The sequence below is a fragment of the Propithecus coquereli genome, unplaced genomic scaffold (assembly GCF_000956105.1).
Source record: "Propithecus coquereli isolate 6110/MARCELLA unplaced genomic scaffold, Pcoq_1.0 Scaffold138, whole genome shotgun sequence".
In the NCBI taxonomy this organism is placed as follows: domain Eukaryota; kingdom Metazoa; phylum Chordata; class Mammalia; order Primates; family Indriidae; genus Propithecus; species Propithecus coquereli.
Window position 1 is genome coordinate 5870161 of NW_012138080.1, and position 26959 is coordinate 5897119.

A 26959-nucleotide genomic window follows, 5' to 3' on the forward strand; every position below is an offset into this window, starting at 1 on the left:
CTCAAACAATCCGCCTGCCTCGGCCTCCCAGAGAGCTGGGATTATATGCGTGAGCCACTGCGCCCAGCCTCGGGTCTACTTTTTATGATGCTGAAGTTCTCTTACTGAAATGAGTGGCTTGCTCACCAAAAGTTAATTGTGTTCCCAAGTCTGTTCATGCAAGTTATATGTGTTGTAATGACATAATGTAATAAAATTCTATATATAAACCAGTAAAGTGGGTATAAAAAGTTATTTCAATGAAAACTGAGTTGAATACTATGGGGAAATTGGATAAAGATCAGTAGCAGAAAATGTTGAATTAGGTCTTAGCAAAACAACTAGGAAACGTTAGGAAAATTGTGTGAATCTGGAATGATTCTGCATGTAGATTGTTTCACAGATGTCTAAGCTTTTGGTCTACTTGGAAGAAACTGAAACTGGAAATTACAGAATATATATTGTTGCTGTGGTTTACGTAAAAAAAAGGTAACACAGCTTTGATCAACAGATTCATACCATACCTAAGGAAAAGACCTTAGTGAATGAATGTATATTTATTTGTAAGAAATTAAAATAGTTAATTTATCTAAAACTTTTTCACGATCCTATGCTTGAACTTATTTTTTAAATTAACTGTCTACCTGTCCAGATATTTTAAATAAGTGGGTTTCTAGTATATGTGCTGAGCATAGCAGGAGAAGCAGCTGGTGAATTGGGAAAGTCCTAATCAAGTTAAGCATAAAGAGGTGATGTTGGAGCTGAGATTTGAGTTATGAGTAAGATTTTGCCTAAAAAATTAGAGATGAGCATTCGCGTTTTAGAGAACATGGTATTCAAAGGCATAAGAGAGTAGAAAGTGCCCTAAGAACTATAGTTTTTATAGTACTACTGGAGAGTAAGAATGGAAATGGGTGGGAAATGAGAGTAGGCAAGGTAGGTAGGGGCCATGTCTGCAAACTCATTGTCAATTAGGGGGAATCATTTTGGTTGAATTTAGAAGCTAGAAAACAGGAGATGGGAGATCCTGAGCCTCATAGCAGGTTAGATGGAATGTATTTTTAAGAGGCACATAGGGAGTGGCTGTGCTTTAAGTTCTAAATCTAAAACTCCAAACCATTTAGGAAATCTGGATCTTTTATGGTTCTTGGTCGCTGTTGGAGAAATGGTTACTTTTAATTTTCCCTGATTATTTTTAATTTTTAATACCCTTTCTCAGGGCTAGATTGCAGTTTAATTTCCATACATTTATGATGTATATTATATGAATTTCATGATAGTGAGCTATAATATTCCTAATCATATACTTAGTCAACAAGTATCTGAGAAATTACCTCAAGCTCAGTGTAAATCACTAAAATATTCTACCTTTACAAAGACTACCCACATATGCATACTGAATTCATTCTGCCTTTAGTGTATTTAACACTTTTTTCTAGTTTGGCAGTAATGGCAGTGAGGTCAAAAACACACTTCAACAATTTAAATTCTAGCCTCATTACTTCTCAGCTATGTAACATTGGGCAGGTTATTTAACTGCTTTAAGTCTCAGTTTCCTCACTCATAAAAAGTAGACATATAGCCAGGTATGGTTATAGTACATGCCTATAGTCCTAGCTGCTGGGGAGACTGAGGCAAGAGGATTGAATTGAGGCCAGGAGTTTGAGGTTTCAGTGTGCTATGATTGCACCTGTGAATAGCCACTACACTCTATCTAGCCTAGGCAACATAGTGAGACCCCCATCTCCATAAAAAAAATTTGGGAAAAAAAGTAGATTTAATAAAAGTATCTACTTTATAGAATTTTAGTGAGGATTATTGAGAATACACACAAAAGCATCAACAACTGCTTGCCAGGCACTCTGATAAAGGTTCAACAAATGTTTGCTATTCTTATACCTTCAGCAAATATTTATTAAATACCTCTTAGATGTCAGGTGTTATGCTGGGCACAGTAAAAACAATGGAATTGTATTAAGATTACAGATGATGTTTCTTTTTAAAATCTATTTTTTCTATTCTTTGGTTATAAATATATTTTTATGTATCATCAGTAATTTAATTTGATATATTTTTCACTTATAATCATGAATACTTTATGCTTATATTTTTAGCAAAATACTCTATCAAGTAGATGAACCATAATTTTACATCATCCCTGTAATTTTCATATATCAGATGTGTTGTTAGTCTGCAGTTTTCCTTGTGTTATATAAACTCATCTACCCTAACAAATTTTCCATATTGCCAAGACAAAACTTAGCTTTAACCTGCAGGATTGTAGGAGGCCTGCACTCTGTTAGGTCAGGGAGAATAAACAACATAATGACCTCCATTATGAACATGCTTAACTGCACTATTCTGTTTGATGAGTTTTATTGAAGGGTATCTAGGTCCACATGGTGAAAGCCCTAGGATAGAATTATCTTTAATCAGAAACTCCAACCATGTTTATAGATTTTGTATCTACTAGACTCAAGATAGATGTAAGAGGTAGGCCTTGTCTTAGAGGACTATCATAGCTATGAAAAGAATTGGGTATCCATTTTCATAGTGCATAGAGGTGTAGGTATTTAAGGATTGGTGTGTGTTCATTGTGTGGTGTAAGATTTAGTGGGCTGAGGAGGCTTTGCAGAATATCTTTGGCATTAGGTTGCCAAAATTTAGGTGAAATTGTAGGCAGGATGGCTGGTGACAATTATAGGATCAGTTCTTTGGTCATCTATCATTAAGGATGGCAAAACTTTGGAAATGAAATGTTTTTTCCTAATTTTTTGATGATGGAAAATAAGACAATGTAATTCATCACTTGAAAGTAATGTTCTGGTTGATAGGAGTGTGAGGGTGGGGTGTTTGTCCAAGTGTATCAGTGTGTGTTATTTCTGGGGATTCTCCTATAGTTAGGTATGTAGGTTGGTTCTGATTTTTTGCTATTATAAAAACCTTGTGATAAATAGTTACATACAAATCTTTGGATTATTTTGCTAAGAATAGTTTTCAGAAATGGCGTTTTGTTCAGAGGATATGAACCTTTTAAAAGTTCTTGTTATGTATTTCTAATTGCTTTCCAGAAAGAGTATACTGATTTGCACTAATCGCATTAATGTATTGGTTCAGCAGCTATTTTTTTGACCACCAGCTGTATATTAGTAGAAAACCATACTGATAAAGCCCTCCTCTTATCTAGTTTCTAGTTTATAAGTTAGTGAAAGAGTGGACAATAAAAAATATATAATGTAATTTTAAGCAGTCATAAGTGGCATGAAGAAAAACAAAGGTAAAGGAACAGAGATTGAGGGGGTAGAGGTAATATTTTAAGCTAGGTAGAAAATGCGTCTCTGAGTTGATGTGTGAGTAGAGACCTACAATGTATTTTATTGTTGATCTCACTGCATTTATTAAAGCATTGAATATTATTACTTTAAAAATATTTTCCAGTTTAGATGGAAAATATTTTTAAATTTTCATTTAAATTTTTATTTATTTATTGGTAGGTTGAGTTTTTTTTCATTGTCTGTATTCATTGCTGTTTGAAATATTCAATATAAAACTGCCCTTTTATTTGTAGTGATTGGTTTCTGGGCTTTGAATTGCTATGATGCTGTGACCTGACAAAAAGGTTCTGTATTCCAGTTTGGCTTCCTAGACAGGGAAATGCAAACTTTAGGCTGAAAATAAGTCACTTTTATGGTTTTGGCTCCTGTTAATACATAGTTTTGGCTGAGTTTTTTACTGAGGCTGACTTTAGTAACTGAGGTAGCAATTGTATTGAAGGATATTGAACATGATTTATTGGGTTGGTGCTGATGAGTATAATTGTTTAGAGGACAGTATTGGTGCCAAGATTTCTGAGTAGCTCTTTGAAAAGACCTGCTTTATTTACCCGCTCTTATAAATTTTTGCCTTTGGACCTGTGAGGACTCCGTGTATCAATAGGTCAGCTGATTCCTTCCACCACTGGAAAAATTGCCTTCATGTTTTACTTTCCATAGGTTAGTAACATTTACTTTAGGTCAGGATAATTAGATTAATTTTTTAAAACTCCAAGGGTATAGGAGTTAATAGCTAACAAAATGAAAATATATACTTGATTTGATAGTTTGCTTTGTATTCTTTTAATTTATAACTGGAAGAAGACAAAAGAACTTTCTTAGGAAATGCACTTTTTCAGGTTTGTAATATTTGTTATATGTTTGTTTTATTTGCTTATCACAGAGGGATTGTTTTATAAATACTACACTGATGTTATGACCTATAAAATTATTTCTTATGCAGAGCAAAGTCTTAGATTTAGGTTTTCTTTCATCAAACTTATATGTAATATATGCTAATTCAATACTTTATTTTTTGAATTAAAGTAATGGGTGGTTGTAATCTGGTTTCTAATCAGTAATCAAACTACTTTTGTCTTAAATTTATTAAATTTAAATGTTAAAATTTATCAAAAGTAGGACAAGAAATAATTTCCAGAGAATATATTTCATTTATTAACAGCTTTCTTCCTTTCATTTATTCACTTATTTACTTAAAAAATATTTGAGTGCTGCCAGTGAGCTAACCTCTTAAAGGCAATGAATGTAGTGGGGAGTATAATAATAGCAGTTACTGCCCTCATGGAGTTTACAGTCATACAACAGATAGAGAGCACTTAACAAGCAGTTTGAAGACAGTGTAATAATTGCACAAGGAGGCATAGTACCTGAAGCCAGGAGCTATACCAGATTCACTCCTAGGTCTGAGGGTCACAAATGGTCACAAAAAGTGATACTTTTGCCATGTGATCCTTAGACTTCTTGATGGGGCATACGTGTGTGCCTGCACATAAACACACAACAAACTTTTTTTTTTAAAATTGTGGTAAAATACACATAAAATTTGCCATCTTAACCATTTCTAAGTGTGCACTTCAGTGGTGTTAAGTATATTCACATTGTTTTGCAACCAATCTTTAGAACTTTTTCATCTTGAAAAACTGAAACTCTATACCTGTTAAAGAACTCCCCATTCCCTTTTGCCCCCCCTCCCCCAAGCCCCTAGCAACTCCCCTTCTGCTTTCTGTCTCTATAAATTTGACTACTCTAGAGAGCTGATTAAGTAGACAAAATATTTTTTTTTAATCTCAGATTTTCTTTCTGTTGTTTTGAAAATTGCCTGATTTCTGTTACTAACTATATATCCTTGATTTTGCTTTCCTCAACAAATATGAAAAGATACAGAAGCCTAAGGGGTTGTTTTATGGCAGTGTTCTTGCCAGTGGAAGCATGAAGCCAACATACAGCCATTTAATGGAAATCTGTTCTCTCTGGTCATCCTAACAAGTCTCAGGCAGTATGAAGCCATTTTAGAAGCAGCAGCATGATTTGAAAAGGCAGAACTATTAGCAAAACTTGAATTTTTCTCAGAAGACTGTCTTAAACCAGAGACTGGCAAACCTCCTCTGTAAAGGACTGCATAGTAAATATTTCAGGCTTTGTAGACCATACAGTCTTTGTCATGATTACTCAGTTCAGCCATGGTAGCTTGAAAACAGCCATAGACTATATATAAACTAATGAGTATGGTTGTGTTCTCATAAATCTTTGTGAAAACAGGTGGAAGTTCTGATTGTCCTACAGACCATGTTTGTTGACCCTTGTCTTTGTTTTTGTCTTGCTCTGTCACCTTGGGCTAGAGTGCAGTAGCATCATCAAAGCTCACTGCAACCTCAAACTCCTGGGCTCAAGCGATCTTCCTGCCTCAGCCTCCTGAGTAGCTGGGACTACAGGTGTGCACCACTATCTCTGGCTAATTTTTCTATTTTTTGTAGAGATAGGGTCTCGCTCGTGCTCAGTCTGGGATCCCTGTCTTAATATGTTCAAAGCTACCTGTGACTGGAGAGAAACTGGGTGAAGCCCATGCCTGGGAGATCATTGAGCTGGTTTGTTACTTGGAGCAGAGAAAGAAATTCGATACCATATTTCATCAAATTTGGGCCATTGATTATAAGTTGCACCTTTTCTGTACAACTAATAAAGAAAAAAATGCAAACAATTAATTATAAGAACCCATTGGTTGTATGATGCATTCTGGTTTCAGAAATGTTAAAGTGTGGGGGTGAGGGAATGTGTCTGAACTTATGATGTAGTAATAACATCAGCCAACATTTGAATGCTTACTATGGGCCAGGCACTTTGCTAAGCACTTTACATGCATTATCTCATTTATCCTCATAACAAATTAATGAAGTAAATAAAAAAGGCTTAGAGCAATTAAATAATTTGCCATAATAAGTAGTGGAGTCTAAGATTCAAACTTGAGTAGCCTCGTATTAAAGCCTGTGTTCTCTCTCAGCTATTGTACTATACTGCCTCATTTGGTTTTAGAGAGGAGGGCCTTTTGTTAAATAATACCATTTGTGCTAGAATTGACATAGTTCATTGAATCAGGTCATGGAGGAAACAGCAGCTACATCATTTCCCTTTAGCATGTCCTTGCAATTTCAGACATTTCTCAGTGCAGCCAGCTACTGATTTTCTTTGAACATTATTGCACGCTGGTGCCCTCAAAGAATTATTATTTATGAACCTCTTCTGAAGATGTTTTTAAAATCATAAAATGTCTAAGCCAAGCAAAACTTCTGCTGGAAGAGAAGTGTTGGTGCTCTGTGCACCAATAGAGTATCTATGATGCCAGCCAGCATTTCCTGTGCTGCTGCTGCCAAGGAGGATGAGCTCCACATATTACTGTAATTCACCCTCTGTGCATCTGCAAGCCTTGCATCAAAGATGGTGCAATCCTGCATGAGTGATGCAAAGATGGCTTGTAGACTTTTGAAGAAACAGGAAATTCATCAGCCATTCAGCCCCCAGAGTCTTGGAGAATTCTGGTCTTCTTAGCACAAGCCTGCATTTAACTGACAGAGCAAACTGTGGAAGCTTGCTTTTGAGAGAGTTAGGGTTTTCAGCACTTGTGAGCATCAAAAAGAAAAGTGAAAATGAATGGCAATGAAAGATGGCATACATATAACCATCTCAGACTACATCATGGCATCAACTTCTTATTCAAGCCAAACAGAAACATTCTCTTTGAAATTTAGTTTGGAGAGAGTTAAAGTTTATTTTTTTGCCTTATTTGCACATTAATTTTCACTGGGAAATAAATGACATCTCTTACAAAGATTATTTTTATATTCTATGAATGAAATTTCCAATGTAGTGAAGTAAATTGTACGTAAAAAGTTTTGGGGTTTTTTTGGAGTTGGTAGTGAACTTCTCTGGAAGAGGGTTCATTATCTTTTGATCTTCACAAGTGTGTCTGATGGCCCATAAAGCCCCTGAGTTACTGGTCAGAGCTGAGATGTGGAGGAGGAAGGGAAGGTAGTTGGTGATGTGAAGTTGTGTGAGGGGGAAAAGTATAAGGCCTTACAAGCAAGAGATGATGTGGTACATTAGAGAACCCAACACTCTATGTTCCTGAGGCACAGTGTGTCAGGGATAGTAGAAGAGGAAAGAGTAGAAGGTAAAAAGGGTCAAATCACTACCTTGAAAACCAGACCTTCCAGTTAAGATTAGATTTGGCCACATATTATGAAGAAACCCAAAATAACGAAATAGGTCTGGAGAGAGGCAGTCCAGAGTTAGTATGGCAGTTTTGTGGTCGTCGGAAACTGGGCTTCTCTATCTTGCTGCTCTGCCATTCTTAGAGTATCTCCTCATCGTCCTAGATGGCTGCCAGAATGAACTCTGGTCATAATGTCTCCATTCCAAACAACAGGAAGAAGGAAGACAGGCACACCCCTTCCCTTTCACAGAGACTTTCTGGAAATCTTTCAATTCACTTTTACTTAATCACATTGACCAGAACTTTGGCACAAATAGCTGCAAGGGCGGCTTGAAATGTAGTCTTTTATTATGGATGGCAGTGTGCCCAGCTGAGACTCAGGGTTCTAAAGTGGAAGGGAAAAATGATGTTGGGGTAGGCAGCTAATAATCTTTGTCATGCCATGTCAGTGCTTTATTTTCAGAATGATGTAATAAAGAGCAAAACATGCTCAAATTCTCTTTTTTAAAAGATAGACACTTGAGAAATGGAGGGTGGGTAAGAGAATGTAAGGAGGCCACAGAGACCGACCACGGCAGTAACATAGGTCAGAGGTGAGTGGGGTACTGATCATGGCAGCAGAGAAGAGTTCATGAGATTGACGGGGCTTGATCATGAGCAGATGTAAGCAGGTTCCTTGCTTGGCAGCTGGGTGTGTCTTGGTGCCATAGAGATAGGTGTGATCAAATCAATTTCGTGGAAGAGGAGGTCTACTGAGAATGAGCTTGCTTTATAAGGAGCAGGCAGGAAGTGGAGGAAGATAGAATATGGTGTTTCATAAGTCAGAGGGAATAGAGCATTTCAAGATTTAGGCAGTGTTCAGTTCTGTCAAATGCATCCAACAGCGCAGGTAAGAGAAATATTGATGTTAGTAGTTAGGAGATTGTCGTTGACCTTGCTAAGAACAGTTCATTGAAAGATGGAGGAGAAAACCAACTGCAGTGGGTGAGGGAGTGATGGGGAGTGTAGCCATTCTTTCAAGAAGTTTTTCTTCTAAGAAGATGGAAAAAAAGGGTGTGTGTTTGTGTTACTGCTTTCTTTTTTGTTTTTTAGATGGCAAATACTTAGTGTTCATGCCAGTGGAAGAGAATAGAGAGGCATAGGCTGAAGATAAGAGGAGAGATTGAATGATAGATGAAATGCAGTCCTTAATGGATACCAGAAGATTGTCTTAGGATGGGGGACAGCTCTTCCTAAAACTAGAAGAAGGGGAGGAAACAAGGATGTAGATACAGGGAGGGTCTGAGGATCTGGTGGTAGAAAGTCAAGGGCATTCCCTTATATGATGGCTTTTATTCACTCTGTGAAATAGGAGTTGAGCTCATCTTGGTGGCTAAGGGAAGGTTGATGAACTTGTTGGGGGCCATGTGATAATGTTGCATGTATACGATATACCAGCTTTTACTTAATGAAAAAAAAAATCTCTGGTCTAGGTATGAGTTTTCTGTTACTAATCTGTACTGTCTTTCACATGACCCAGATTTTGGTTATTACCTTTAGAAATGTGAAATGAAGAGATGATATGTGAAAGTGCCCAGCACAGAACTTGGCACACAAACACTGTGCAGTAAGGGTTTGGTGAATAAGCCAATGTTCTTGGAACACTTTCTGTACATATGGAATGTCATTTCTAATTTGTTTTACTATTTACACAGCTCGTTTTCCTTCAGGCAAACTTGCTTTTGTTCAAAAAAAAATTCTTTCATATTGCAATAATCATACCCTTGTGAACCATAACAGGGCAGGTACTGTTAGCTTGGTTTGGGTGTTTGGCACTGTCTCCAGGAATAGCACAAATATGCTACCAAGAACTGGGTTATACTATTACTAACAGGAACAGTGTGTTCATGACTGTGTGATGAATTTGGCTTTTCTTCTAACTGGAAACTATGTTGTGAACAGACTTGGCAAGATACAGATCATGGTAGACAGTTTTTAAAAGATCTTTTTTACAAATCTCTTTTTAGTTTCTGCAGAAAAGCTAGATTGATGTCCTAAGAGGGCAGAATGTTGTTTAAATCATGTTGTTTAGTAGATTGCCAACTACTTTCTTTCGCTTATTCCCCAGAGGAAGTTAAGTATTTGACCAATGGTTTTCTACCAGTGAGAAGAAAACGAGTGGCGTGGCCTTCCCTGGACATTTTGCCAGGAGCTTCATGGGGTTTGTCCTACCTCACCTGTGGAGGTTGCCCTACTGTCTATTTAGTTGCAATAGAGGTCTTCTCATAACACTGAATTCTATTCATGTTTGGAGGAAAAAGAGAAACAGGGTGATTAGGATTGAAAGCACAGAGATCACACTAGTGACTGACTAAAGTGATTCAGTCGGTAACATCGAGGCTGTATCCAGCAGTGCATGGTACTCCCTGTTTTCTCTTAATGCCATCTATCTTTACCTGAGTAAATGTCTTTGTGCATTCTCCTGGGGGAGCTGAGAAGGGAAAGTGGAGGGCAGATCTAAAAATGTCTCAGCCACTAGGTGTGTCCAGTGTGACTTCAGTTGTTGCTAAGCAACGTTCTAACACAGATCCCCTTGGCTTGTTGAAGTAAACTTAGCTCTTTGGGACTTCTTGGTGAGGTCCCCTGGTGGAGGGTGTGGAGAGCATCATCAACAGAGAGAACCTCTGTTGACACATAGGGTGATTTATGTGCTGGAAAGCCAAGTTTACCACCTAATTTAACTTGTAATTAGCTTTAGACAAAAAGTGCTCTGGCTTCCTGGAATCAAATGACTGGTACCTTTCTTTGTATGTGCATGTGTGTCTCTGTGTATGGGGTGGGGGTGAGTATAAGTCTTGAAACATAAATTAATGATCTCGCCTGGAGGCTTCCGATAGCAACATTACCTTGACCACTCAAAACCTCTCTCCCCTCTTCATATCTTGTTACATTCTTCTTCCTTTTTCTTCCATAGTTCTTCTCAGAGTCCTTTTCTTGTTAACAAATTCCTCAGCAGGACCTGTATTTAATTAGCTGCTTTAAGGGTTAGATATACTAAGAGAAGTAGGTATAACTGAAAGCACCACATAAAGAACTGTGGTTCCTTGACACTTGTAGAGGAGGGGCGACATTCTGCCCTCTTAACTTAGAGTGCAGGATTCTAAGTATGGCACTTGACAGAGAAATCTAGGCACTTACTGGAATGGTTAATAAGTCCGTCCTGTGAGTTGCTAGGACCTGTGCCTAAGAGTCTTTATTAACTCAGTTTTGGAATTTTAATGTTACGAGTAAATCAGCTCATTTTATTTCACACCAAATGTTCGACAAGTATTCAGAATTCCATTTTAAGTTCAAACTCAGGTTCTTAAGATGCCAACCTTGGGGAGATTTGAATTAAAACTAGAAGTATATTTAATACACCTTTTGGCTGAAGGTGTTAAAGTTATTATGAGGCTGAGACCTCATATCAACATCATTGAGTAACTTTTTGGGATACAAGAAAAAATTGCAGTTGTTACAGTTTTATTTAGAAATTTAGTAACCAGACTTTAAAATGTTGATATTATAGTGCAAGAACACCAATTCCTCAGTATGGTCTGCTGGATTGCTTTTGTGGTCACTGACAATGCACATCCGTAACCTTAAATAGACTTTAGTCAGCTGAGGTTGGTGGAGAAGCAAGGTATTTTTCAACTATTTTTGCTGGTATTGAATGTGCTAACTGTGGCATAGTTGCCACGGTGTCAAGTTTTCCATCCTCTAATTGTGACTGACTAAAGTGAAGCTCTGTCCTTTCAGTATCCTGAACTTGTAAGTTTCATTAATTTATGGTGCCATTTCCTTGGAGTTATCTCACAAACTGAAGTTTTGTGGGTACTTACAGATGATTTCCAAATACTTTCTCATTTATGTTGCCTTATTTTATGTGTGTTTTAAAAAAATAATCCTGCATGGAATGTGGAACAAAGGACAATGTAGACTCGGGAGGGTGGAGAGGAGTTGGGGGTGGATGATGAGAGGTTGCTTGGTGGGTACAATATGCATTGCCTCAGTGATACATGCACTGAAGGCCCTGACTTCACCACAGTGCAGTCTATCAGTGTAGCAAAATTATACTTTTACCCCATGGATATATACAAATAAAAGATAAGGGGGGAAAAAAAAAGAAGAAAAATATTCCTGCATGCACTTGTTCTTTCATACAATCACTCGAGATCTTAGATTTTGGATCTAGAAATTTGGTGATAGAGTAATGGCTTTCAAGACAACAAGTGTGGGCTGGGCATGGTGGCTCATGCATGTAATCCTAGTGCTCTGGGAGGCCGAGGCAGGAGGGTCACTTAAGGTCAGGAGTTCAAGAACAGCCTCAGCAAGAGCAAGACCCCATCTCTACTAAAAATAGAAAGAAATTAGCTGGGCAACTAAGAACAGAAAAAATTAGCTAGGTGTGGTGGCGATCACCTGTAGTCACAGCTACTCTGGAGGCTGAGGCAGGAGGATGGCTTGAGCCCAGGAGTTTGAGGTTGCCATGAGCTAGGCTGACGCCACGGCATGCTAGCCTGGGCAACAGAGCAAGACTCTGTCTCAAAAAAAAAAAAAAAAAGACAAGTGTGTCTCTGAATATCAGTTTTCATTGGATAAACACCAATTTCTGCATTGTTCCTAGGGCAGAATGAGTGGAATATCTTCTCAGCTTTATCTTGTAAGAAGTGTTTGCATACTCAGGGCACATGGACTGGCTACTTCTTAACAGGTTCTGGCAAATGAATTAAGCCAACAGTGGCTGTTATTAAGTTCTGCTATGTTGGTTTTGTTACTTCCAAAGCATATTTTTGGGACTGTCTTTTTGTTCAAGCAGCTATAAAAGTGTAATAATTGCTGTTCTGTCTGTGTGAACATCTCATATAAGTAAATGTTCTCCAGTGGCTTGTCTTTGAAGCAGAATGAGAGTGGCCCACCATCTCTCAGCTCATAGCCAGTAGTTGAAAAGTATGAATGAAACATTGAATGTTGGTGATTCCTAACCCATTCTCTCACCCTGTTTATCACTGAGAATTGCATAACACTTTTATTTTTTACGTTTTCCTTTCTATAAATATTTCTTCAGTCAGATATCATGTCTTTAGCATCAATGTTTTGTGCTTTTAAATTTGAAAAAGGCCGTGATTGGGTCTGCATAACTAAGTATAGGAAGGAGAAGCAGCACATTTAATTTCAGTAACTAAAATTTCGAATAAAGCTTTCCAGTAACATGTTTCTACAAGGAACCCTGTACCTAGGACTCAGACTTGGGCATATATTAAGAATCCTGTATTTTCAACTATTTAAAAAGGTTTGCAGTCTATAGAAATTGTTTTTACATGCTTTTCATGTATTTGTTTAGCCTCCATAGACTCAGTTATAAGGAATTGTCTTTTTAAGGCATTCTAATAAATGTATGTTTTGAAGTTTGATTACTGAGAACAAAATGTATTTAGATAATCTGTCTCTAAATACTTTTCATGAACTTTATATTTATGGTGTATGGATCAAAGATGATTTATCGTGAATATACATCATTTTGGAGTTCTTTCTTGTGAAATTTTAAGGCAGCAAGGTTGACATTTGGTTTTTAAGTCATCTTCACAGGAGGTAAAATATTCCTATTAGTACTTTTTTTTTTTTTTGGAAGACTCATTACCTAAACGAAATTAAATAGCTAGAAATTCAATGTGGTTTGGCTTACTTTGTTTAATGCTATGAATGTTAGTATACCAAACATTTCTATAAATATTAGAATTAAGATGTAACTAATTTAGATTATACTGCCTGGCATCATTATTTAAATTTGTATAAACATTTGTTAGCTCAAAAAAGAAATATTTTCTAAAGATAGATAACTAATGTACTGAGTTTTTATGTTTACTGTCATTCTGTTTCCCAATTTAACCAGCTGAAATATTTGAAAATATCAGTTGTTGTACATGAAATTAATAGCTTTCAAAATTATTATTATAGAATTTTTACTCCTATAATAAGAAGCATTTATATTTTGACTGATAGGATATTAATGTGTACATGAAATTTTTCATTCCAAGGTACATCTAAGATGTTTACCTTTATTTGAAACAGAATATTCAAATACCAACAAGAAATCCCAGTATATGCCTTGTTTGAATTGCTGATGTTGTAATTACAAGATGGGTTCCTACTTTACAGTATGATTCAATTTATTTAAAGTTTTAAGATGAATATAATCTAGTAAAATATTGTTATTAGGGATACACATAGAAGATGGTAAAACTACAGAGAATAAAAGTCCAGATGGTGGTTACCCCCAGGGGTAGAAGAGGAATGTGTTCAGGGACAGATACATGGAGCCTTCTAAGTTATGGCAGTATTCTTTTTTTTGTTGTTTTCTTTTTGTTATTCTTTCAACTGCATGCATTTTATAAACTTTTATATGTATGATGTTTTATAATTAAGATTTTTAGGTGAAATTGGAAAACAAGCCTGCCTTACCATATATAGGGAAAAATTTTTGTTTCTATGTACTATGTATTTTTTTTAAGTGTATTCAAAGCATTAAATAGGTAAGAATATTTCTGAACCAACAATTTTACCGAAAATGAATGCTTGAACTAGGGGTTTTCTATTAAATTGATTTTCACATTCTTTTGAGACCTCTGTAAATATTAGATTCTTGCTGGGAAGTGAAAAGTAACTGCTAAATGGAAATTCTTGGTTTTTACAAAATAATTGGAAAATAATTGGCTTGGTCCCATTCGCTAACTCTTTTGAATAAATGTAATGTGCCCAAGAAATTCTTCTAATCCAGTAATAGACTACTTGAAACCACTGTATCCCTGTGGCATTCCTTTTACTTACTGGTTGATTTCATTAGCCTGGCTAGAAAAGATTATAAGCTACCCTGTTATATCAGGGTAACAAAGGTTCTAGCTCTGTCATCTACTCTTATTTTTCTAGTCGTGTAGCACTTAAATTGGGACTTTTTCTCCTAAGCAGTATTACTTTGAAATGCTGCACAAATGATGTTCATGGCAGTAAAGTCAAATTTAAACATCCTTCAAGGAATGTCAGCTGGACCATGGGTGCTGTGTGTGTTGGAGGTCCACGTTGTTATTGTCCCTGCACTGCCCTCACCTGGACCATGAGCTGCAGGGGCAGCGACCACTGTGGTCTGTGTTCTTTCCTGCCTCCCTGTCCTCCTTTTCCTTGGCATTTAGCATCCCAAAAGCACCCCCTGGAGTGCCCACAGGCCTGTCTCCTCCTCCCATCTTTTCTGCCACCAGCCCTGTTTTGGTTTATGAACATGAATGGCTGCAGAAGGTTACTTTGTAGCATTTACCAGGAAGATTGACAATCTGACCGCATTAGGAAATAATTCAGAATGAATGATGACTGAAGAGGTAACCAGTAGAGAACCTTGGAGAAGAGTGTTTCATGTTCCTCAGCATTTACACCAAGAAATTGTATTAATCTGTACTTGGCAGTTAATATAGTATATTGTAGGGTAGAAGAAATAAGAGCTACAGACTCATTTTTTTTTTGTGGAAAGAGCTGTTAACAGCAAGAATTGTATGATCAGGAATCTATATACAATATTAACATATGTGTTCATCTGACCAAGTATAAAGAAATTTTTGCCTCTTTAGGCCTAGATCACTGGAGCATGAGCCCAAGTCCTTTCCCAATTGCAAACATTGCCCAGGAAACACACATACCCCTACAGATAGCAGAACAAATAACAGCTAACGTCCACAGAGCACCTACTCGGCAGTTTTATTTTTCCAGTCTATTTATGTGTTACCTATCCTACGCCATAATGTAACTGAAGAGTCCATTTAAGGACCTATTCCTTAAAGCAAAGTAACAACAAAAACATCACATAAATGGACAGACAATGCATTGTGATCTCTTTAAAAGCTTTTATTTTTGCTATCAGATGTTTAGACTTGCTTAAGCCTGTGCTTTGAACAAAAGAGTTTGGGCTCTGCTGTAAGTTGTGTAACTGTTCCTTTCCTGTAGGGGAGAAGCTAAAGATTAAGGCTCTGCTCACAGAAATAGATGTGGGCGCTAGGGAGGAGACTGAGCTAGGATTTTCTCCAGCCCCAGCTCTCGCCCTCTCCTTCCTGTCCAGGGTGTTTCTTGGAACAATGGTAAAACTTAATTTTTTAGTATGGGCTTTTATACAGTGACAACCAAAAGTTAAATTCTTGAGGAAGGAATTCTGTCCTTGGGCATACCTGGAAGTGTGACAAAAAGCCTATGCCACCTTCCTCTGAAGGGCAAACTTATGCCTGAATGGAGGAGAATGGCAAGGAACAAATGTGTTTTGGTTTTTGCCTCCAGTGGCAGAAGGCATAATGTGTGATTTTATATATACTTCTTTAGAATTGAAGTAGATCCATAGTGTACCAGAAATATTTAGACTCGATGGGTTTTATGTATCTCATTTGCTATGTTGATACAAATTGGGAAATCTTTTTGAAGACAGTCCAAGACACTGAGAATATAGTCCAAAAGACTATCTTCTCCCCAGCCACACAGTATTTGTAGACTACAACTTTGTCCCTTTCTTGTACTCCATTGTAAAGTAAATGACGCACTTCTGTGTGCCAGGGTAGTTGCCTATAAGTACTTGAGTTTGAACCAGAAGGGCCCATGGCATTAAAGGAAATGTGGTCGAAACTTTCCACAGAGAAACCAAAACTTGTTAAGGAAGCATGTTAATAACCCTGGCATTGATACGCTTTAACTTCTCATAAAGTTGTTTGAATTACTCCTGTAATTTTATTTTTCTTTCAGATTCAACCCTATGAAAAGATAAAGGCCAGGGGCTTGCCTGATAATATATCTTCTGTGTTGAACAAGCTAGTGGTGGTGAAACTCAATGGTGGTTTGGGAACCAGCATGGGCTGCAAAGGCCCTAAAAGTCTGATTGGTGTCAGGAATGAGAACACCTTTTTGGATCTGACTGTTCAGCAAATTGAAGTGAGTAACATTTATTCTTTCTTATGAGATACTAAAATAGTTTTTAGGTTATCATAAATGCTATATTATAAAATGTAGCAGATGTGAATTTGAGCTAATCAAAGAACTTGCTATCTTTAGTCTCTTTATTAGTGTAAAAAAAGGTTTAGTGTTCCTAAGAGCAAATCCTTAGAGTGATATAAAAGCTTTTGATCTTAAATAGCATTTGTGGTTGTTGAAATCTCTGGATCTGTTCAGATGATTCTCCTTTGATCTCCCCACCCCTTCACCCCCTTTCTTTGCAGTGGCAGCCTTCATCAAGGCTGGGATGATCTGGCTTTATTAACCCCTTTTGGGAAGGCGGGAAGGATGTCATGTATCTGGATGGATGCCATGGAAGCTAAGAACTGTTCTTGGCTTCTCTCTTATGACAAAGTCATCAAGCAAAGTCCATAAGCTCTTCAGGGGAAGTGGCCCTATTTTTTCTATTTCTTTGTCCTTGTTGCCTAGTATGGTGCTGGCAACTACAATCATAACACTAGCAGTAGCAGCGGCTAATATTTATCTAGCACTCACTGTCCACCAAGTATTATTCTAAGCTCTTTACATGAGCTGCCTCATTTGTTCCTCTCAACAACTCTGTATGTAAGTACTGTTATCATCCCCATTTTACAGATGAGGAAACCAAGGCACAGAGAAATTGAGTTACTTGCCCAGGGTTCCCTAGCTAGTTATTAAGTGTAGAATCAGTGTTTGAACATAGGGCTGTCTGACTTCTAAAACTCTGTTTTCTTACCGTTCTGTGTTGCCTCTTAGCTCTTCTGAGAGATTTAAAAGGTTTCCATTGGAGTGTGATTCAGAATTCTTGACCATTAATCCTGAGAATAGGCAGCTATGTCTTTACAACATTTGTACTTTCATCCCCACAGGGCTCTGAACACAAAGTAAATGATTAATCAGCCCTTGCCTACCTAGTAAGGCCACAGAGCACTGTGGCTGAGCACACAACTCCAGAACTCAACTGCCTAGGGGTGGGGTGGTGGTGGTGGGGGTCCTGCCTCTGCCATTGCCACTAAACCACCACTTCTCTGGGCTTCAGTTTAGTCATCCATAAAATGACAATAGTCTCTGTCTCAAAGGGTTGTGCTTTAATGAACAAGTACATGGTGAACTGTTTACCAAAATGTCTGGCTCACACTAAGCAGTTATTTATATCAAATCTATATATTTGGGTACATATAGATGATGTTTTAGACATTTTGTGATTAACCATTAAGAGTTAATGTTTACATTTTTAAGCAAAAGTAAGTAAGTCTGGGTAATCTGATTGTCATTTTCCTCCCTAGCATTTGAACAAAACCTACAATACAGATGTTCCTCTTGTTTTAATGAATTCTTTTAACACGGACGAAGATACCAAAAAAATACTGCAGAAGTATAGTCATTGTCGTGTGAAAATCTACACTTTTAATCAAAGCAGGTACAAGGAGTAAAAAAAGTAACTGTGTTATTCCTGTCCTGTTTATAACAGAGCAGTCTCAAGATGTGCACGTGCCAAAGATTAATGTTTAAAGGGTTTGATGCTTTTAAAAGCTGAACATTTGTTAATAGATATGTGATTGCTATAATCAGTCTTTGGTTCTGTAACTTCCAATTCTTAAAAGATGATCTGCTTAAGATTCGTTACATATCTAGAATATTTGAGGATAGCTTATATCTTTGCTTTTTGAGGGCATATTTGGTCTCCACGAGGGTCTGTGAAAGTCTGTGAAAATCTTTCTATATTCTACCATATTGATAATCTTCTTTCTTATGGGAAGGAATTTCTTCAACATCTTGAATAGGCATGGGGCCAATTTAATAAATTCCGGAGAAAATCTACTTTTGGGGAAGGGAGAGTGAGTAAAAAGGAATTCAGATGATAAATTGCAAACAAAGCCCAGGCAACTGGGGAAATAGGCTTCCATTTAAGGATGGACACGAGTCTACATGAACTTATACAGAAGGTACATTTTGAAAGTTGTACCATTTGTTTGTTTGTTTTAAAATCTATTTTCCCATGGATGCCTTCTTACCAATGCTTTGCCTCCATTTTCTGGTTGGTCTTCAGTGCGTTGCAGTTGCCCCTGTCTTCCTTTCCCCTACCACCAGCCTTACCTGTGTCCTCACTAGTGGTGAGAAGCAGACATGTTAACCCGCTCCTGGTTTTCTGGGAAAGAAGGAGAACCACCCCTGAATATATCTGTTTGTAAGAATGGGCACCTTTTCCCAGATAGGTTTTCAGGGAAAAGCACTATCCTATAAGCAAATAAGTTTGAGAAAATTTAAAAATATATCCCTCTTTTTGGAGAATCATAAAACATAATTTTTAAATAATGCCTTAAAAATATGAGGTGTTCTCTCATCTGTATGACCAAAGAATAATTTTTTTTCCCCCCCCAGCAACTAGTATTATCTCGAAAACAGATTTTGGAAAACACAGCTAATGAGATTTTCTTAAAAGGATTCACTATAATTAAATTACTTACCAGTGATAGACTCTGGAAAGAAGTGAAATTTTATTTAATTTTAGTGCATTGTTTTACTTGAAGATCCAGAATGCTCTACAGAGTTGATATTGAAAAATAACTTTCTTTTTTTAAGGTACCCAAGGATTAATAAAGAATCTTTGCTCCCTGTGGCAAAGGATGTATCTTACTCAGGGGAAAATACAGAAGCTTGGTACCCTCCTGGTCATGGTGATATCTACGCCAGTTTCTACAACTCTGGTTTGCTCGATACCCTTATAGGAGAAGGCAAAGAGTATATTTTTGTGTCTAACATAGATAATCTGGGTGCCACAGTGGATCTTTATATTCTTAATCATCTAATGAACCCACCCAATGGAAAACGCTGTGAATTTGTCATGGAAGTCACAAATAAAACACGTGCAGATGTAAAGGTAACTAACGAGAGGAAGCAGTTTGGGGATTCATGTTTTCATATTTCATAGGTTATGAAGTTAAAATTTTTTTTAATTTGAAAGTTTCTATTTTAAACAACACATTTATCTACTTGTCATCATGTAAGATGGAGTGAGATGGTATTCTGTGGAGTACTTTCAGTTCTGTCTGATATAACTGTGTGTCATAAATCATAATTAGTATTAAAATCATCTTTTTTTGGATAATCTATATCAGTAATTTTAACTGAAAATAGTTCCACATGTGTTTGTGGTATAAATCTGAAATATATGTGAAACTCTTAATAAGTTCAAACATTTAATATTCTTCTAGTTTGGTACTTAAGTGTTTTTATTTCATTGGCCCTTTTATGAAAATTTACTATTTCTGTTTCTACAGAATGTATGTATATATTTTTTATATTATCACTGTATCTGTGTACTTGCAAAAAAATGTAGTTGATTTGGTACAAAGCACAAATTTGTTTAACTTTGCATGTTTAGTGGTCATGACACTTGGCCTTTGATAAAACATTGCATGAGGTTTTATTACTTACCCCACAGCAAGAAAGAAAAGTGGGCAGTGTGTTAATACTAAAATGGTCAGTCCCTGGCAATGTCCCCTTCTTCCCATACTGCTACAGCCTAGTGGCTATAAGAACATCTCTGCCAGAGGCCACTCAGGGGTTACTTCTTGTCCACTTGTGCATCTGTCTTCTCTTTCCTCCCCTTGTCCTAGAGCCAGTCAGGGCAGGGTCTGAGGGGGTAGGATTGTTTGGTGATACAGTGGTTTGGGAAGAAGAGGAACGGCTGTTCTTGTGGCACGCCTTAGGCAAGTAAGGAAGACCCTGATATATTCCCAGGGCTTTTATTATGGATAAGATGGTGAGTACATGGTTTTAAAACAACAGAGGACCTGAATTACTTTCTTTGGTTCTATCTTCAAACGTATGTTGTTCTGCATTCTGGGAGATTCTATCATCAATATTTTTTCTATAAAATTCATAGACTATAAACAGTGCAGGATGGTTGTGATTGGGAGAGATGTGGAAGTACTCACTATTTTCTGCCTTTCTAGGGTGGAACACTCACTCAATATGAAGGCAAACTGAGACTGGTGGAAATTGCTCAAGTGCCAAAAGCACACGTTGATGAGTTCAAGTCTGTATCAAAATTCAAAATATTTAACACAAACAACCTATGGATTTCTCTTGCAGCAGTTAAAAGATTGCAGGAACAGAATGCCATTGACATGGAAATCATTGTGAATCCAAAGGTAAGCCAAGGTTGTGGCCCATTGGGCTCCCTGGTTCCTAAGGTCATAATAGGCGACACACAGACCCCACTGCCCACTCCCTCTGCGCCATCTGTTCCACTGGTCACTCCTTTTTGCCTGTTCAGCCTCTAGTTCCTGACCCTGTCTTCCAGAGTCTGCACTTACTCCAATAGTGTGCCAATCTGTGGTGCCCCTTATTTGATTCTGGGAAAAGAGCACTTTAGTGGCAAGAACACTGGGCTCAAAAGTAGAGGACCAAGCCAGGCACAGTGGCTCACATCTATAATCCCAGGTATTTGAGAAGCTGAGGCAGAAAGATCGCTTGAGCCTAGAGTTCAAGGCTGCATTGAGCCATGATCATGTCACAGCACTCCAGTATGGGAAAAAGAGTGAGACTTCATCTCTTAAATAAAAAAAAGTACAGGGCCTACTTCAGTCTTAGTTGTTGCTCTGACACTCAGGTCATTTGGCCATAGGCACCTTGCTTGAGTTCTGAGCCTTTGGTTCTTTATTGTAAAATGGAAATGATATTACTAAACCGGGACTGAAAAAGATCACATATGTATAAGAGCTTGGCATATGGTAGGTGCTTGATAAATGTCAGTTCTCAAAATTCTATTTCCTTGAATGGATCTCTGAAACCACTTCCCAAATATTAACTAGCCACATGGAACCAAGTTGTAAGTGCCCTAAAACCTCTATTCTCTCCCCCTCCCCCTCCCTATTTCTTACAGACTTTGGATGGAGGCCTGAATGTCATTCAATTAGAAACTGCAGTAGGGGCTGCCATTAAAAGTTTTGAGAATTCTCTAGGTATTAATGTTCCCAGGAGCCGTTTTCTGCCTGTCAAAACCACATCAGATCTCTTGCTTGTGATGTCAAACCTCTATAGCCTTAATGCAGGATCTCTGACGATGAGTGAAAAGCGGGAATTTCCTACAGTGCCCTTGGTTAAGTTAGGCAGCTCTTTTACAAAGGTATGTAACTATAAAGATATGATATACACATGAATTCATATTCTTTAAATGTATAATTATAAAGATATGATATACATGTGAGTGGAGACTAATAAGTACTGTCTCCACTGCCAACCTGTTGTATTCCTCCATCTTTGTCTTAAAGGGAATTGGCCATAGAAGATAAAAATGTACTTCACATTTGAAACATGATTGTTATAGGGAATAGAAAAGAAACCTTAAATTTTGGGACATGTTTTCTTAAGTCTCTTCCAAGACCAATAAATTCTGCTTTCATCGGAGGGAAAAGGTTAATTGTGATTTAACAAATACTTACTGAGCCCCTACGACGTGCTGGGCAGTGTTCCAGGTGCTAGGGATTTAACGGTAAACAAAACAGACTAAACCCTTGTCTTCATGGAGGTGACATTCTAGTGGGGGAAGGGTGATAATAAGTAAATGTGTCAAATGTATGGTATGCCCAGTGGTGGCAAATGGTCTGGAGAAACACATACAGCAGGGATGGCTAACATGGAAATGTGTGGGTGGGGTAGTGGTGGTGTAATTCTACACTGGGTAGTCTTAGACCCTCACTGAGAAGTTGAGTGGGTCTGACACATGGGTATTTAGGGTGAAAAGTGTTCCAGGTAAGGGGAATAGCAAGTACAGTTAAGTCCTTGTTAACCATTGCCAGTAGGTTCTTAGAAACTGCAACTTTAAGCAAAATGACGTGTAACAAAATAATTCTTACCATGTTAATTGATATAAACAAGAATTATGTTCCTATGGAATATTTCTGGTTACAAAAACATCACCAAACTAATAAATAAAGACCAATCACTTCTAATATTAAGCGTGGAAATAAATGTGAGCTGTACATACATTTAAGAAAGATGAATAAAAATAAGTAAGATAATTATTTACTAGCTTATTTCAGTTCAGGGTCAGGGGTGGCCAGAACCTATCCCAGCAGCTCAGAGCACAAAACAGGAACCATCCCTGGCCAGGACACCATCCCATCGCACCGCACGCTCACACACATACCCTCGCTTATGCAGACTGGGACCATGTAGACATGCCAAGGAGCCTAATGTACACATCTTTGGGATGTGGGAGGAAACCTACGCAGACTGCATAAAGACAGTGGCCCCGGCTGGGGACTGATTTATTTTCCCGCTTCATCAATGTTACAACGAAGCAACACTGAACAAAACAATATTCGATGACCAGCTGTAAAGCAAAACCCCGCCCTGGCATGATAAGTGAAATCTAAAAAATTTAATCACGTAAAATGTTATGAGGCAACTGAAGTATGACAGAGTGATCCTTTCTAGTTGGCCCGCGGGGTCCTGCTAGGCCATCCCGTCTATTTTAGCTCTGGGTGCGGTTTGGTGCCACGTGGTGTAAACTGCAGATGTGGAATTAGGTAGAAAACCAGGAATGTGTGTGTCCTGAAAGTCAAATGAAGAAATATTTCAAGAAAGAGGGAGTGATATGTATAATGCTGCTGCTGATCCAAGTAAGATGAATGAGAATTCACCATTAGATTTATCAGTATGGAGGTTTTAGAGCCTGATTGGCATGCATTTAAAAGAGAATGGGTAAGGAGTGATTTGGAGATATGAACGTAAAAAACCCATTCAAGAGTTTTGCCTTAAAGAGAAACAAATGGGGCTATAGAAAGGAATATAAGATTTAAGAATTTTTTTTGATAGAATTTACAGCATATTTATACATTGATGGGAATTGATGCAGTTCAGAAGGAAAAAACATGGAAGAGGGAGAACTGCTGAATGGAATCCTTGAATAGGCCATAAAAAGGATCTCATGCACAAGTGGAGAGGTTGGCTTTATGTAGGAATAGAAACAGTCCAATTCCAGTACTAGGAGGGAAGGCAAGGTGGTGGTGGTGGATGGAAGCCAGTGGAAGTTTTCTGATTGCTTCTATTTTCTCAGCAGAATAGGAAACAAGGTCATATAGGACAACCTCTAATGCTTTTAAGACTAGGGAAATAAGAGGCAAAGATAGTGATGATTTATGCTGTCGCTCTTCCTAAAATGTGCTCTACTTCTGAATCCTACCTATCCCCTAAAGCCCAGCTCCAGTCTAGCCTGCCTCAAGCCATGATGATCTCTCCTTTTTCCAACTAAATCCAGATTATGTGAACTATTCATCTGGTTATGTTGGTTGTCTTTTTTTTTTAAATGTCTGATCTGCTCAACTACATTGTAAATTTCTTGATTATAAGGACAATGTTCATATCTCCTGGTTTCTCCTACACAGTATCTAACATATAGTGAGTGTTTAATAAATATGTGCTTCTCATAGAGGATCTGGGCTTGGCCATAAAATGTTTTTACAGTTCAGTTAAATGATCTTGTTAATATAATTCCTATATTTATGTGAACTCATTTTTGAAGCAATTTTTGTTTCTACTTTTCTTTAAGGTTCAAGATTATCTAAGAAGATTTGAAAGTATACCAGATATGCTTGAATTAGATCACCTCACAGTTTCAGGAGATGTGACATTTGGCAAGAATGTTTCATTAAAGGTATGTTGTTAAATGAAAATTCCATTCCTTAGAGCTTTACAAAACAGGTTTCATTTTCTAGTCATAAATCTACCTTTACTTAAAGGCTACTTCTTAGTCTATACCAGATGTTTATAAGATAGATACATTTTTTTAAATGAGTAGATACAGACATGAAGTAGGTTGCAACAGTATTTAGTATTACTACTGTCTTCCACTGATACAAAATATAATTAAAATTTAAGCATAACTGTCATATATAGGAATTTCCTGTAATTAGCATTCAAATGGAAGGCAAACACTAATTAGTATTAATAATTGAACTGGTACTATTATTGAAATGAGACAATCTTTAAAATAGGATCATTATTAACATTAGCTCACTAAAGATGACTATTTGATTGAAAGACAAAATGACAACTTCTTTTATACTGAATATAGTCTATTCCTGTTAAAAGAATCTGTTGTCATCAGTAGAAGGACGTTTGTACTTTGACAAGTATCATTCCAGCCTAGCATAAGAAATAAGGAAATAGAGTATTAAAGCTCACAACCAAAGATACAACAGCTTTTTCCTAATAAAGTAATTTTTCAAAAATCCCATTACAAGATTTCATGTGCCCTTCCAATTAAAGCTACTTACTTAAATGAAGAACTTGAAAAAACAACAAAAAAACATATATTAAGCTTTATTGCTGATACTACCTAAAGACTCACTTAAGGCATGAAAAATATTATCAGTAAATATAAATCAAGCACCTTTTAATGTCTCTGTGAGGGTTGGATAATGCTGGTGGCCTCGAAAGTAGGCCTTCAAAAGGGCCAGTCATGCTGTGACACTGGGTCCACTTCCCACTCTTGGGAATCTAGAACTACTGCCAGGATTGTTACAGGAGGACACATTACAATTTTCCTTAACATGTTTGTTTTTCATATTTAATATCATTTATAAATATAATTACTCCACTGTAAAACAAGTTGCACATCAACTTGATAATTATAATCAAATTGCATTTCAGTTGCAAGTACACTGTTAATTTTTGTTTTCCCTATCGTTTAGGGAACAGTTATCATCATTGCAAATCATGGTGACAGAATTGACATCCCACCTGGAGCAGTATTAGAGAACAAGATTGTATCTGGAAACCTTCGCATCTTGGACCACTGAAACGAAAAATACTGCGGACACTTTATACTAATTATGGGCTAAATAGTTTCTTACAATGAAATGTTCTCTAGGATTCTCAAATAGGCAGGTACTTTACTATGTTACTGTACCCTGCGGTGTTGATTTTTAAAGTAGAGTTTTCTGCAATATGCTTTTAGTCTAAAAAAAGCACAGATGGAGCAATACTTTCCTTCCCTTGAAGAGGATACTGAAAGTTAGTTCAACTTAAAGTGCAATATTGTCTAATCTTAAAACTGGGGCAGCAACTCTGCTGGAAGATCTTTTAACAGAAGCCTCAATGACAGTCACTTTGAATTGCTTGTGATTTCGAAAATAAAGCGGTGAAGCAATACTTGTGTACGCTTGTACTTTATAATGCTAACTATGAAATGGTGAAACACAATGGTTTACTCTTGTTAAACAGTTACTATATAAATTAGAAGACTTGCTCTTGGAATAAATATTTAAGTGCTTTGGCTAGTTACCTAGCAAGTCTAATTTTCGGCATTTCTTAGAATCTTAACCACATCATTATTTCCACAGGAATTAAATGTGAAGGTATTTAGTGCCTTTCATCTAATTCTAAAGCTGGGATGGCCAGGCCAGGTGGCTTGAGCCAGCTACTTGGGAAGCTGAGGCAGGAGGACTGCTTGAACCCAGGAGTTAGAGACTGCAGTGAGCTATGTTTGTACCACTGAACTCCAGCCTGGGCAACAGAGTGAGACTTGGTCTCTAAAAATAAATAAATAAATAAAAATTTTAAAAGCTGGGATGCCTGCCATGCTTTCCACAGACTCTCCATTTATTGAAACAAAGTGGCATTTCTTTTCCCAGCTAAAGTGGGCATGGTGGACAGAGGGGAGGCATTTCTTTCACATCCTTGTACTTTTGTATAGTAGTGTGGGGGTGTAACTTCATAAAAAGTTCTCTTTCCTTGAAGCTTCACTTCCTGAAGCTTGTTATCATCACTGAAAAATGTTTATTAATAACCTTTCCATTCAGATCTAGTAGGACAATTTATGCCTTTTTTTTCTGTAAGAATCAATCATGTTTTCCAATTTGTCCATACTTGTTTTGAGTAGGCTGCTTGTTTAACTTAAAGTTCACTATATACCTGCAGTCCCCAACCCCTGGGCCACCGACCGGTACCAGTTCATGGCCTGTTAGGAACCAGGCCACACAGCAGGAGGCGAGCAGTGGGCCAGCCAGCAAAACTTCATGTGTATTTACAGCTGCTCCCCATTGCTCCTGTCAGATCAGCAGCGGCATTAGATTCTCGTAAGAGGAGTACTGGAAACTGCACATGCAAGGGGGGGATCCAGGTTGCTCCTTAAGAGAATCTAATGCCCGATGATCTGAGGTGGAGCCGAGGTGGTGATGCTAGTGCTGGGGAGCAGCTGCAAATACAGATGATCATTAAGCAGACAGGTGTGACTGCACAATGAATGTAATGGCTTGAATCATCCCCAAACTGTCCTCCCCCATGCCCCCGAGTACGTGGAAAAATTGTCTTCCGTGAAACCAGTCCCTGGTGCCAAAAAGGTTGGGGACCGCTGCTGTATACCATTCAAAAAAAGTTGCCTTTTAAAGTTTGGTAATTTTTTACAGCTTTATTT

General features: G+C 37.6%; 1 protein-coding gene across 4 annotated transcripts in view; it reads left to right on the top strand.

Moving 5' to 3' along the window:
• The window catches only part of UGP2 (UDP-glucose pyrophosphorylase 2), a 52488-nt gene extending 26793 nt beyond the window's left edge, over window positions 1-25695 (top strand). For all 4 annotated transcript variants that reach the window (XM_012639204.1, XM_012639203.1, XM_012639205.1 and 1 more), the window contains exons 4-10: window positions 16306-16491; window positions 17817-17950; window positions 19114-19411; window positions 20490-20687; window positions 21422-21664; window positions 24092-24196; window positions 25236-25695. In XM_012639204.1, coding sequence (XP_012494658.1) covers window positions 16306-16491; window positions 17817-17950; window positions 19114-19411; window positions 20490-20687; window positions 21422-21664; window positions 24092-24196; window positions 25236-25343 — 1272 coding nt within the window. In that variant the 3' untranslated portion in view covers window positions 25344-25695. The remainder of the gene's footprint in view (window positions 1-16305; window positions 16492-17816; window positions 17951-19113; window positions 19412-20489; window positions 20688-21421; window positions 21665-24091; window positions 24197-25235) is intronic.
• The last annotated feature ends 1264 nt before the right edge of the window (window positions 25696-26959 follow it).